Raw genomic sequence first — 14,210 nt, forward strand, 5'->3', positions numbered from 1 at the left:
GGTTGGTTGAGAGAGAGAGAGAGAGAGAGAGAGAGAGAGAGAGAGAGAGAGAGGAGCAGAGGAGGGAGGCATGCACGGCGGGCGCCTTCCAGCACTGACCGCCCCACTTCCTTCCGAATTCCCGATTCCAACCACGTGGCACGGCGGTGCCGCGTCGTCTCTATCTCGCCCGCCTGGCCACCACCTTCCTTTACAGGCTTCCACGCCACACCTACAGACGAGACGACGACGACGACGACGAGCCTAGCTAGGATGAGCTGTATATAAATTTCACACGCTCTCATCCTCTCTCTCTCTGTCTCGGCCTCTCCTTCATTCCACTTCCAGGAAGGCAGCCAAGGATCCCCTCCCCTCCCTTCTGCTAGCTACTCACTTCCTTCTTGGTTCTTCCAATCCAAGAAACTAAAACCAAGCAGCGAGCAAGCAAACATGGAGGTGCCGCAGGGCCACGAGGCGGCGCAGAACAAGCCGCCCACCAACGCCCGGCCATGGCGCGGAGGCGGCGGAGCGCCTTCATCCGCGGCTCCCCCGCCGCCGCCGCCCAAGGTGTACCGCGTGGAGCCCCGGGAGTTCCGGGACCTGGTGCAGAGGCTCACCGGCGCGCCGCCCACGGCGCTGCGGCGCCCGCAGCAGCACCAGCACCACCACCGCGTGGTGGGCGTCGCGGCACCGGTGGTGCAGCCGCAGCCCGTGCGCCCCGGCGGCGAGCAGCAGGCGTACGGCGCGGCGGCGCCGTGGTTCTCGTTCCCGATGGCCGGCGGGTTGGAGGCGGCGCAGCCCCAGCACGGCGCTTTCCTCTAGCTGCCTGCCTGCGCTACTGCTACTTCTTACGGAGTACTCTACTACTCATGGCGCATCGATCATCAGGAAGACGAGGAACAAAGCATCATCCTTTGTTTTTTTTCTTCTTCTTTTTTTTTCCTTTTCTTTTGTAGTACTAAAAAAACAGAAAAAGAAGGAAAGGAGGAGGCGGCGGCTCCTGAAAGCAGCAGACGGGAGCTAGCTTTCGCCTTTTTACCGTCTCTGTATGTACGTACGTCGTTGGTGACTGGATCATATGTATCGCATCGCCGGTCATGCATGTTGTGTTAATTACAACAGTTAATTAGCGCTAGTGACAGCAGATAGATACTAGACAGATGCTGTACTGTACGTAGATGTCTAGTACAGTGCTGGTAATTATTGGCTGTCTGGTGTTGCCGTTTTAGCACTCCGATCCCTCCGTTCGATTCAAATACCTAAGTACTCTCTTGTCTCTGTCCACGGAAGAGTATAGTTCTCGTTTTTCAAGAACAAGTCAATCGGTTCGAACTCTGATAAAAGTTATATAAAAGATACTGACATTTATGATACAAAATTAGTACGGTTAGATTAGTCATAGAATATATTTTCATAATAAATTTATTTAGAGACATAAATTTTAATACTATTTACTATAAATTTAATCAAACTTGAGATATAAATCCTACAATTACGTTCTTTCGTGGAGGGAGAGAGGGAGCTTATCTAATTCTGACACTCAATACGAGCATCTCAGTCGTCGTGTACAACTCCTGTGCGCGCGCGTGCGGTAGGGGTCCGGCGTCGGCGTCGGCGTCGCGTCATGGCTGACTGCAGCAGCAGCGCCTTGGATGCCATGCAATTGCATTTGCAATTCACGCGATGGTAGCCGTTGAATTTTTTTAAGCTTAATTAGTCCACGGTAATGTGGTGCTACGGTAACATGTGTTAATGATAGATTAATTATGCTTAATAAATTCGTCTCGTGGATTATCGAGGGCTTCTGTAATTTATTTTATTATTACTATCCGAACGCTCGTGGATTACTGAGGACTTCTGTAATTTGTTTTATTATTACTATCCGAACACTCCACGTGATATCCCTAAATTTTACTCGTATTCCTGGTAGTCTCGACACGGAACGGAACGGAACGGACGATGATGATTCAATTCAAAGGCGTTGACAGACCAACCCATCACTCACGCCGCCTTTCCGCCGGTCAGAGATGATCGAGTTCCTCCCTGACCACGCGCATCGCCTCGGACGGGGTCGGACATGCAAATTAAGCAAAACAAACTTATTTGGTCCTTGCATTGGCCTGCATGCATTCAGCTACCGTACAGTACCTACCCGCGTCGCCCGTAAAACAGCTTTTTCATATGGTCCATGCACAGATGTTTATTTATTTATTTACCGTATAATGTATGCATGAAAAATATTATTATGAAAAACAATATAAGTAAGAAGACACGAAAAATCTTAAGAAAAATGGAGATGCAGGCGATCGAACCCCGTGCCTCTCGCATGCAAAGCGAGCATTTGAGCTACATCCCCACCACATGGCTTAACGTTTTATTTATTGTTTTGAACCTCTATTTAGCAATGCACGACTGCAAATGACGTCATTCTAAGACTCGACATCGCACAAGAAAGTCGACAGCTAACAGGCTAGGAGATGAACTTGAGACGGGATCTCAAAAGTCAGGATGCTAGGTCTGGCAGCTTTGGAAAGAAGTAACAGAAGACAGGCATCCAGAATAAACTACATAAAGTTGGGGGATGCATGTACAAGATTCCTCCACCTAAAGATGTCTGCGAGAAAAAGGAGACAGTACACTTTTTGATGGGCCTCGGGGATATTAACCGAGGCGGGCCTTATAATGCCCGCCTCGGTAAATAGATTTTATGTAACTGCCTCGGTAAATCAATTTTGCGAGGCGGTTGACTGTGACTGCCTCGGTTAATCCTAGCCATTAACCGAGGCGGTTTAAAAGTCCGCCCACCTCCGAGGCTAATTTCAAAATGCCCCGCAACAGATTTTTTGTAGTAGTGATAAATGCTAATATTATTTTCTATAAACTTGGTCAAACTTGAGCTAGTTTGACCGGCACGTTTCCCATAGTTACGTTCTTTCTGGATGGAGGGAGTAGTAGCTGGAGACTTCGCTAATAATCCTCACGTAACCGTTGCGTCCGAGAATTATTATTATCTTATTACTTGTCTTTTAATTTGTTGCTGTTACTAAAAGTAACATCAAGTATATTTATACTGTCCACGTATGTCATTATGAAAAAAAATAACCAACATTGCACTTTTTGTTTAATAATACCTAAATCTACAATTATTCGTTAAAAATAATACCCCTTCATTCCAAATTAAAAGTCAGTTTTGAATTTCTAGATACTAGATATTTGTGTGATATCTGTTTGTTAAATCACTCGGGTATCCAAAGGTCTCAGATCACGCAAGTTCCGTATAGATAGATCCAGAAAGATTGTTCCATCGGTGGCTTAGTGCACATGGAGGAATAGCAGGTCCAAATGAAGAGGATGACGTGGCTTAAGGAGAAGCCAGGAAAATAAGCTAGTGGGGATCTCCTATTTAGTTATAAAAGATAAATATTTTGTTATGTACTTAGATATACACTATGTCTATATATATATAGTTAAAGCATGTATCTAGAAAAGCCAAAATGTCTTACAATTTGAAATGGATAGAGTACTTAATAAATCGAGGGTGCCAGATTACTTGATCAACTAGCGCCTACCACTCATCCATTATATGCACTCAAGGTACTCGCCTAAGGGGAGACATACCATGGTTGCTTGGGTGCCCCGAGCTCGAGGTCATTCTAGTGGGCATGGTACCTGTGGTGTCGCCCGCGTCTCTAGCCTGATGGTGTTAATTAGTTAGGTCAGGGACACAAGTACGGATCTAGTAGGGGACAGCAACAAGGGGGCTCAAGCCCCCCTACCTCCACTGGACTAATGGAACTCGACCGCCCACAGCTAGGGTACAAACAAAGGAGGAGGAACGCATGTTAGCAAGGAGGCAACGGAGAGTGGAAGCAGCAGAGACTTGGAAGAAGCTAGTGGAACATAGTAGAACAGAGGAGGACGGACGAATGCCATCTTTTAGCGAGGTGAGAAGCATCACAAAGAAGAGACAGTGTTGGACGAGGAAGGTCAAGTTTAATTCGACTTGTGTTCTGTTCTTTCTTGTGTACTGTCTCACTCCATCTCTACCCTCTCTTAAATATTACACATCGCATCACGAAGACAAAACTACCTATTGTCAGTCGGGCCCTGTATAGTGGCCGCTTGGAGTGGCAAGGCCCATCATCTTCGGTCAATCAGCCTGTTCGCTTGTTGGTTTCGGCCAGGATTTATCAGCCAGCCAATAGTGTTTTTCTCTCACAACAAAATAGCACCGGCTGGACTTATCAGCTTAAAAATCAACCAGCGAACAGGGCGAATGATCCTTCTCCTTTGCCTGTCCAATCACAGTAGAGTGGTTCTAGCCCTGCGCCAAGCACATGCATAGAGCTAGTGGATGCCACTGTGGAGAGTTTTGCTTGCATCAAATACTTGCTTTGCTTGCTTTGTAGCACGGGCTAAGGATTTGCACGTGTGTGTAGTGTTGCATTGGGATTTTTACAAGATTTTGTACAGATATACAAATATCGAGTTCCTCTTTTTCTGACTTCAACGCCAAGTCAATAAAAATATTTATATTGAAAAATTGCCTCTGATACGATAGTTAATATTTAGCAAATGGCAATGTATAGTATGTTGTTTTTTTTTTCCTTTTCATGATCAAAATATGTTTGCCATAAGTGTCTTGGTCATCCTCGAAGTCGAACACAATCTAGCTAGCTTCTAAAGAATCTAAAGAAGAACGCGGGCCCCTGTTGTGCGGCCTCTCGTTTAGTCGCGTTCTGCTTTGACATTAGCTCAAATTAATACGTATTATTATATTCTTGACATCGAATGCATTGTAATTAGGAAGCCTTTTGAATTGGGTACACTGCAACGTACCACGAGACCTGAAAAAGAATTCGCGGCCTGTGCTGTCCTTGTTTAAACACGTGAAACATGCATGGCGCTGCACCTACTGTTTAGTATTGTTCATTCAGTATTGTATTTTATTTTTTTATTTAATTCGAGGCACATGTACGCGTGTGCTTACCCACCCTGCTACTCCGATCCGATGCTGGTAGCATGCAAGTTCCGATCCGCTACCACCATGCACGCAGGAAACAAAACGAATTGAACTGAGTGTCGATCGATTTGAAATTAGGGCTTTGTTTAGATTGAGGTTAGGAATCAGTATCTGGTACTGTAGCACTTTCGTTTGTATTTGATAATTATTGTCCAATCATAGCCTAACTAGGCTCAAAAGATTCGTCTCGTAATTTATAATCAAACTGTGTAATTAGTTATTTTTTTATCTACATTTAATACTCCATGTATGTGTCTAAAGATTTGATGTGATGGAGAAAGTGAAAAAACTTACAATCTAAACGAGGCCTAGGGCAGATTGAAGGCCCACAGCCCAAGAACTCAGGTCCTGTTTGTTCCCCGTCACTTCCTTTCCTTGTCTTCTCTTATTTTCACTTAGTAGTAGTTACTAATCACTAATTGTTACTGTTCAAACAGGACATGAATTACTAATTGTGACCAATAATTCAGGTCCTGTTTGTACGTCAACATTTGGATTGTTACTAGTGCTTACAGAGTACTTTGTAAGTAGAAAAAAATTGTCCGGAGATATTACTAATTGTTACTCCGTAGTACAGTACATTATATATTGTTAAGAGTGAATGAAGCAAGCAAGGCAACATTTGGATTGACTAAAATAAGTTGCTAGCCGTTAAAAGGTTTCACTGATCTAAATAGAATAGCTTATAGTTTATTTGTAAACTATATATTTTAAACATCTAGCTTATAAAAAAAGACTAGCCGGCTCGCTCAACTATTTTCGGTTTATATAAATAAAGGTTTAGTTGATATATACTCCGTATACTACTCGTAACTTGTGCTCCCACACACGACTACACGAGTGTACGTAGCCTACCGCTAGCCACCTCTGTTTGACTGGGCTGGGCGATATGATGGTGAGACGACGATGCAACCCATCGGAATGTCCAAGTAGTCACTCTCTCTCTCTTTGGCTGCTGTGGCGGGCGTGCTCAACAATCCAGCTGTATCTTTTACCTATTTATTAGTATATATGTATGCAGGGAATCTTTGCATGCTCTTGGCTTTGGTGAGATGGAAATGTGATTTATGCCATTACTAGTAATGGATTTATTAGAGCAGCTTTGACAGTTGGGTAAACCCATGATCAATATAATCTTGTTTTTTTTACATGATGGAGGAAACAAAAAAAACTACTCACCCTCACTCCGAATCCATTGCGATTGGAAAAACCGAGGATGGCTGACCATAGCAGCCAGCTGTGTAGTGTCGGCTCTGCATCTAAATCGACAACGGCACGTGTGTTTTTAACAACCAATAAATTAAAGAAGAAACTATCATTGGAGTAGGCAAAAGGTTTGTTATTTTAAACTACGTACTATTGTTTGGACTTTTCAAGAAAAGACCAGGTTTTTACCACTTAAATAAATTTTTAGACGTTGTTGGAGTCGCTCTACCAATTTGGTTGGCAGCGGATCATCAGATTTTGATGGATGGAAATTAAAAAGAGAGAGAGAGAGAGAAGGAAGCATCCATGGTCCACGTCGGCAGCCAGTGGAGGTGATGAAGCAACTCACGACATCACATCGAAGCGGATGACCCCTAGCTTGCCTAGCCTAGCGAGGTGGTCGGTAACACCGAGGTCCAGGTGGCGGCGATGCATCTGAGGAAGGACCTCGATAATCTACTGCGCCTTCCAGCACTGACCGCCCCACTTCCTTCCGAATTCCCGATTCCAACCACGTGGCACGGCGGTGCCGCGTCGTCTCTATCTCGCCCGCCACCACCTTCCTCTACAGGCTTCCACGCCACACCTACTCCTCTCCTACAGACGAGACGACGACGACGAGACGACGCTAGGATGAGCTGTATATAAATTCCACACGCTCTCATCCTCTCTCTCTCTGTCTCGGCCTCTCCTTCATTCCACTTCCAGGAAAGCAGCCAAGGATCCCCTCCCCTCCCTTCTGCTAGCTACTCACTTCCTTCTTGGTTCTTCCAATCCAAGAAGCTAAAACCAAGCAGCGGGCAAGCAAACATGGAGGTGCCGCAGGGCCACGAGGCGGCGCAGAACAAGCCGCCCACCAACGCCCGGCCATGGCGCGGAGGCGGCGGAGCGCCTTCATCCGCGGCTCCCCCGCCGCCGCCGCCCAAGGTGTACCGCGTGGAGCCCCGGGAGTTCCGGGACCTGGTGCAGAGGCTCACCGGCGCGCCGCCCACGGCGCTGCGGCGCCCGCAGCAGCACCAGCACCACCACCGCGTGGTGGTGCAGCCGCAGCCCGTGCGCCCCGGCGGCCAGCAGCAGGCGTACGGCGCGGCGGCGCCGTGGTTCTCGTTCCCGATGGCCGGCGGGTTGGAGGCGGCGCAGCCCCAGCACGGCGCTTTCCTCTAGCTGCCTGCCTGCGCTACTGCTACTTCTTACGGAGTACTCTACTACTCATGGCGCATCGATCATCAGGAAGACGAGGAACAAAGCATCATCCTTTGTTTTTTTTTCTTCTTCTTCTTTTTTCCTTTTCTTTTGTAGTACTAAAAAAACAGAAAACGAAGGAAAGGAGGAGGCGGCCGGCTCCTGAAAGCAGCAGACGGGAGCTAGCTTTCGCCTTTTTACCGTCTCTGTATGTACGTACGTCGTTGGTGACTGGATCATATGTATCGCATTCGCATCGCAGGTCTTGCATGTTGTGTTAATTACAACAGTTAATTAGCGCTAGTGACAGCAGATAGATACTAGACAGATGCTGTACTGTACGTAGATGTCTAGTACAGTGCTGGTAATTATTGGTTGTCTGGTGTTGCTGTTTTAGCACTCCGATCCCCCCGTTCGATTCAAATACCTAAGTACTCTCTTGTCTCTGTCCAAGGAAGAGTATATTTCTCGTTTTTCAAGAACAACAAGTCAATCGGTTCGAAGTCTGATAAAAGTTATATAAAAGATACTAACATTATGATATAAAATTAGTACCGGTTAGATTAGTCATAGAATATATTTTTATAATAAATTTATTTAGAGACATAAATTTTAATACTATTTGCTATAAATTTAATGAAACTTGAGCTATAAATCCTACAATTACGTTTCTTTCGTGGAGGGAGAGAGGGAGCTTATCTAATTCTGACACTCAATACGAGCATCTCAGTAGTCGTGTACAACTCCTGTGCGCGCGCGTGCGGTAGGGGTCCGGCGTCGGCGTCGGCGTCGCGTCATGGCTGACTGCAGCAGCAGCGCCTTGGATGCCATGCAATTGCATTTGCAATTCACGCGATGGTAGCCGTTGATTTTTTTTAAGCTTAATCAGCTAGTCCATGGTAACGTGGTGCTACAGTAACATGCGTTAATGATAGATTAATTATGTTTAATAAATTCGTCTCGCGGATTACCGATGGCTTCTGTAATTTATTTTATTATTACTATCCGAACGCTCGTGGATTACTGAGGACTTCTGTAATTTGTTTTATTATTACTATCCGAACACTCCACGTGATATCTCTAAATTTTACTCGTATTCACGGAACGGACGATGATGATTCAATTCAAAGGCGTTGACAGACCAACCCATCACTCACGCCGCCTTTCCGCCGGTCAGAGATGATCGAGTTCCTCCCTGACCACGCGCATCGCCTCGGACGGGGTCGGACATGCAAATTAAGCAAAACAAACTTATTTGGTCCTTGCATTGGCCTGCATGCATTCAGCTACCGTACAGTACCTACCCGCGTCGCCCGTAAAACAGCTTTTTCATATGGTCCATGCACAGATGTTTATTTATTTATTTACCGTATAATGTATGCATGAAAAATATTATTATGAAAAACAATATAAGTAAGAAGACACGAAAAATCTTAAGAAAAATGGAGATGCAGGCGATCGAACCCCGTGCCTCTCGCATGCAAAGCGAGCATTTGAGCTACATACCTTTGGAGCGCCTCCCCCACCGCCCACGCACCCTGATCCGATGATGGACTTCTACAAGGACACGTGCAACAGGTGACATCTGCTCTGCCTTCTCTCCTCATGTACCAAGCAAGTGACAAAAACAACCTGAATATGAATAGAAGAAGATTAATGGGGGAAGTTTAGGAGAGCTTTGGACGAGTGTGAACTCATGGAGATAACGCTGCAGAATAGGAGATACGCATGGTCAAATGAAAGGGAAAATCCAACCTTGGTGCGTGTGGACAGAGTTTTTTGCGACTTAGAATGGGAAGTGTCCCCTAATCCTCACCCACCAAAACCATGCTGCAAGGAAGGCGATGTTCAAATTTGAAAATCACTGGCTTAAAATTGATGGCTTCAGTGAGGTGGGGCAGGCTGGGCTCGGCGCACACCGTACTGAGCAAGAAGCTAGCAGAGACGGCGCGCGCCCTGCGTAGCTGGAGCAAACCTCTATATTTAGCAATGCACGACTGCAAATGTAAGACTCGACATCGCACAAGAAAGTCGACAGCTAACAGGCGAGGAGATGAACTTGAGACGGGATCTCAAAAGTCAGGATGCTAGGTCTGGCAGCTTTGGAAAGAAGTCAAAGAAGACAGGCATCCAGAATAAACTGGGGATGCATGTACAAGATTCCCTATGCTTAAAAATCGAGATGGTGCCTTGGTCCGGAACCATGATGACAAACTTCGAGAATTTGATGGGAAAGAAAGTGCGCAGGATTAGGAACTTCCAGTGGCCAAACATTCACCTTAACACACGTACTACAGCTGCTGCCTGGTCTCGAATTAGACAGACCATTCACAGAGAGCGAGATCGAGCAAGCGGTGAAAAGCCTACCGAATGAAAAGGAGCCTGGCCCGGACGGTTTCACCAATGACTTCTACAAAGCCTGCTGGAAGATTATCAAACCTGATGTCCTTAGTGCTTTCCATGCTTTCTACATTCGTCACAAGTGGAGCCCTGGAACATCTGAATCGTGCTCAGGTCATGCTGATTCCAAAAGTTGAAGTTGCAACTGAGCCGAAGGATTTTCGGCCAATAAATCTCATTCACTCCTTCGCTAAGCTCCTGACAAAGGTGCTATCGATCAGATTATCCATGTACATTGACAAGCTCATCTCCACATCACAGAGTGCTTTCATCCAGAAGAGATGTATTCAAGACAATTTCATGTATGTTAGGGGACTGGAAAGACACTACCACAGGACAAGAACGCCGGCTTGCCTCATCAAGCTGGCAGAAGGGGCTTCCCGACAAGATGGCTTGACTGGTTAGCTATAATCCTCAGGACTTTGTCCTCCTCTATTCTACTGAACGGCTGCCCAGGAGATAACACAAAGCATATAAGGGGGCTGAAGCAGGGAGACCCCCTATCACCTTATATTTTCATACTGGCAATGGACTTACTGAACAACATCTTCGACATTGCAACATAATAGGGTCTCTTGTCAAAGCTGAAGGGTAGACATGCCAGTCTCCGTATCTCAATGTATGCCGATGATGCGGTAGTTTTCACCAATCCAAGAAAAGAAGACATTACCTGCATCATGGAGATCGTGAGCGCTTTCGGGGATGCCACAGGGCTACAGATCAATATGCAAAAGAGCACCGTCGCGCCGATTAGATGTGCGGGACTTGACATGGACGAAGTGCTGCATCATTTCCCTAGACCAAGCGTTAACTTTCTAACGCAATATCTGGGCTGCCACTAACGCTTGGAAGACTCAAGATGGTGCACCTTCAGGACATACAGGACAGAGCCAAAGGAAAAGTAGCAGGTTGGCAAGGGCGCCTGCTCAATGTGGCGGGACGGAGAGAGCTAGTCCGCTCGGTCCTCAGCTCCCTCCCGGTGTATCTGCTGACGGTGGTGAAGGTGCCGAAGAACTTCCTGAAGGATCTCGACAAACTAAGGAGAAAATTCCTTTGGGCAGGAGACAAGGAGCTTACAGGAGGGAAATGCAAAGTGGCTTGGATTAGGGTCTGCACCACAACAATATACGGTGGCTTAGGCATCATAGATCTAGAAAAATTTAGTAGAGCCTTGAGACTTCGGTGGCTGTGGTACTCTTGGGATGATAGAGCCAGACCATGGAGAGGAATGGAACTGCTGGTGGACAAGGATGACATAGCACTTTTCAATGCTGCAACAAGAGTGATATTAGGTAATGGAGAACGAGCTATGTTCTGGCATCATTTTTTGTTGTTGCTCCAGTTAGTGATGAAAAGAGGACGGATATTTTCCGACATCCGTTTGTCCTGAAAGACTCAAAACGCTATATAGCACTGCCCCAGATCTGACATTACCGCCGATTCAAAAACTCACTTCACTGCCGGATTTTGAACCGACAATGGCATACCGGCAGTGATGGGATTGACATCACTGCCGGTCCTTAAAAACTGATATTAATCTATAGGAAACAGTGTCGGTTCCCGACTCCACCCAGCAGTGTCCAGTTGAACAACACTGCTGGTTTGTAGTTCCAACCGACAGTGACGGTTGCTTCAAGAGTGTCGGTTCTTGGTTCAAGCTAGCAGTGTTGAGCAAGCCTACACTGTCGGTTCATGGATCAAACCGACAGTGTTGTAGTAAATATCAGTGTCGGTTCGTGGATAAAACCGACAGTGTTGTCGTAACTATCGGTGCTATCGGTTTGTTTCTAACCGGCAGTGATGGTTACGACAACACTGTCGGTTTGTTGCAAACCGGCGGTGATGGCCCATTCGTATTTTATTGTTTTATAATTTATTTTAATTTATATTTTTTCGTGGAATCGGGGTTTGCTTTATATACGCTACGTAGACGACAGGTCCATCAATATTAAACATTACAAATGTTACGATTACAATTCAAATGTTTTTATCCACGTCTTGATCCCTCAAAATAAAAAAGAAATGTTCTTGGACTTCACACATGCTTCTCGGACTTCTTACAATAATCTGGCGAGCCGCTCTGGGCCATACTGGTCCTTGTACTTCACGGATTGTGCAATGGAAAATACCCCATCTTTTTCCAATACCTCGGCTAAGATGAATTTTGCCAGCTCCGATTGTAGTACGACGATCTCCATGTCTAGCAGCCTTTCGTGCTTATATTTCTTGCGCTGTCGTTCAAAAAAGATGATATCCAAAGAGGAACAGTAAATCATTTTGTTGAATTATTAACAGGCATAAATGAAATGGGGATTATACACACTAACTTATCGGCTTCTTCCGATTTCCCGCCGATGTAGCAAAACATTGCCCATATTACATAAAACCCGCATTCATTGTTTCCCACCGGCTGTGATAGGTATTTTCCCTCCATTTCGACAACCTTGAATGGGACCGGCGTCCCACCGATATGTCTTCTTCGGACACTGAGCAACATTAAAAGGAGAAACATTAGAAATCGGTATGTGTGATTAGAAAATAATATGTTATTAGGATTGCTTATTAATTCAGCACTGCCACCAGTGCATCCAGATGATAAAATGGTTTTTTCTTCGAGTCCCACACCTCGAGCAGATTTTTGACAAGATTAACACAAATGAAGACGAAATGGTTGTTGCAATCACAGAATTCTAATTATCGAATAATCTCCGGTGCCAGCGGATGGCCATGGTTTGCATTCATTGGACCTTAGTAGGTCGGTTGCCCATAGTTTGCAAGGTAGGCCGGATGACTATAGTAGACCCTCAAAGCTTCAACTTCTGTGTTGTATTTTTTGTGCAAATTACCAGGGTAGCGATTGACTTGAGCATAGCAATCTTCCCAGGTTCGATAAATCCCAGACATGCGACCAACATGCACTACATACCATGCCATGGTTGCCTATACATTTAAGTAAATTAGGTTGTCATTCAAACATGATGTATTCTTATATAATTTAATATATTTACGAATAACACACAACCATTGCATAGATAGGAGTGTTTGGAAAACAGCTATTCACATGCCTTAGCAATAGTTGTTAGATGTAGGAAAGATATAAAGAATATTTTTTATTCGTTAAAAACCAAATGATGATTTAGAGAGCCAGTTTAAGACTTTTGGATATACTCCTAGAGATGTCTCAGAGTCTTCAGTCTCACTATAAATCCCCCAACCATCGGTGCGAGGTTCTTTCACAAGTATCAGTGCAGGTAAGCATCTTCCCAAATTAGTGATACTTTGATCTGAAACTTACATGGTTGGTAGGGGCAAATATGCATCTCATACTATCCCAGGAAAGTGACATGCAAAAACTCATAATAAGATAGGATTGTTGGAAAATATTCCCAGTTTAATGCACAAGACTACATAACTATGTATTACTTGTAATCTTGCATAAGTTAATAATTATGCATCTTTATGCTGATAGCATGGAGAATTCCATGACAAGTTTGGACATATATTAGTTCTATAGGTCTAAAGTATATATACTCCATCCTCACATCCAAAAACATTGAGCATCGGTGGCACAGTTCCAAAAACATTGAGTGTCCGCCTGATGGGAGCGTAGTTGCAATTGCAAGCTACGAGGTGAGGCCAGCCATTGGTTTCACATATGTATCCGGCCAAGCTCCAATGATACACAAGATGGTTACACAAAGAAAACATAAGTTTGTTTCACAGAGAAAATGCAAGTACTCCGAAAACAAACTACCATTAACGTTTAGAGAGCAATTTCTGTCAAGTATTACGAGTCCCTGCTATGTTTATCCTGGTAATAAAAAATAAAATTACGCTTTTGTTCTTATCAGTATACTGATGAATAGAGCTAAGCAACATGCTACTAAGTAACAATGTACTACTTACTAGCAATGCATCCAGAAACATAAAGAAATAGACAGCATACACTGTGTGGCAAACCTAGGTTCTAGCATTCACAGCTGCATGATCAAACTGTATGACAGCACACACTGCATGATCAAACTGATTCAAGTCAGAAGCTGTGGGACATTTCATCAGACACGTAGCGGGCAGTGAGCCACGCACTCACCATGGAGGTGGGAAAGCAGCTGTCCGCGCGCTCCTGAAGGCCTCGGCTTGGCACGGACGACGCGGTGCTCTGGCTTGGGGCAGTGCTTTGGCGTGGGGCGGTGCTCCGACGTGGGGCGGTGGTCCGGCAGTGATAATTAATTAATGGTCTATAATTATTAAATAATAGTGTTTGTGAACATCATCTTAATATTTGATTACATAGTCAATAATTAAATTGTAGAGATGCGCACAAAATATAAATTAAATATTCAGTGTGAATTACTGACGCAACGTCTGCATAATGATTACATAGTTAACAATAATCTAACTATCTTTAGGTGCATCAACA

The 14,210-nt window shown here is 44.9% G+C and overlaps 2 protein-coding genes across 2 annotated transcripts; both read left to right on the top strand.

Moving 5' to 3' along the window:
- Nucleotides 1–276: 276 nt before the first annotated feature.
- On the top strand, nt 277–1,273 carry LOC136505501 (uncharacterized). Its single transcript, XM_066500660.1, has one exon. The coding sequence runs from the start codon at nt 430–432 to the stop codon at nt 799–801; it is 372 nt and encodes a 123-aa protein (XP_066356757.1). The 5' UTR covers nt 277–429; the 3' UTR covers nt 802–1,273.
- Nucleotides 1,274–6,869: 5,596 nt separating this feature from the next.
- Nucleotides 6,870–7,808, top strand: LOC136505781 (uncharacterized). The gene has a single exon (XM_066500931.1). The coding sequence runs from the start codon at nt 7,019–7,021 to the stop codon at nt 7,370–7,372; it is 354 nt and encodes a 117-aa protein (XP_066357028.1). The 5' UTR covers nt 6,870–7,018; the 3' UTR covers nt 7,373–7,808.
- The last annotated feature ends 6,402 nt before the right edge of the window (nt 7,809–14,210 follow it).

The sequence above is a fragment of the Miscanthus floridulus genome, chromosome 14, assembly GCF_019320115.1.
Source record: "Miscanthus floridulus cultivar M001 chromosome 14, ASM1932011v1, whole genome shotgun sequence".
In the NCBI taxonomy this organism is placed as follows: domain Eukaryota; kingdom Viridiplantae; phylum Streptophyta; class Magnoliopsida; order Poales; family Poaceae; genus Miscanthus; species Miscanthus floridulus.

Excerpts from the sequence above, each read along its gene's own strand:
- LOC136505781 (XM_066500931.1), top strand. The coding sequence starts at position 7,019 with ATGGAGGTGCCGCAGGGCCACGAGGCGGCGCAGAACAAGCCGCCCACC.
- LOC136505501 (XM_066500660.1), top strand. The coding sequence starts at position 430 with ATGGAGGTGCCGCAGGGCCACGAGGCGGCGCAGAACAAGCCGCCCACC.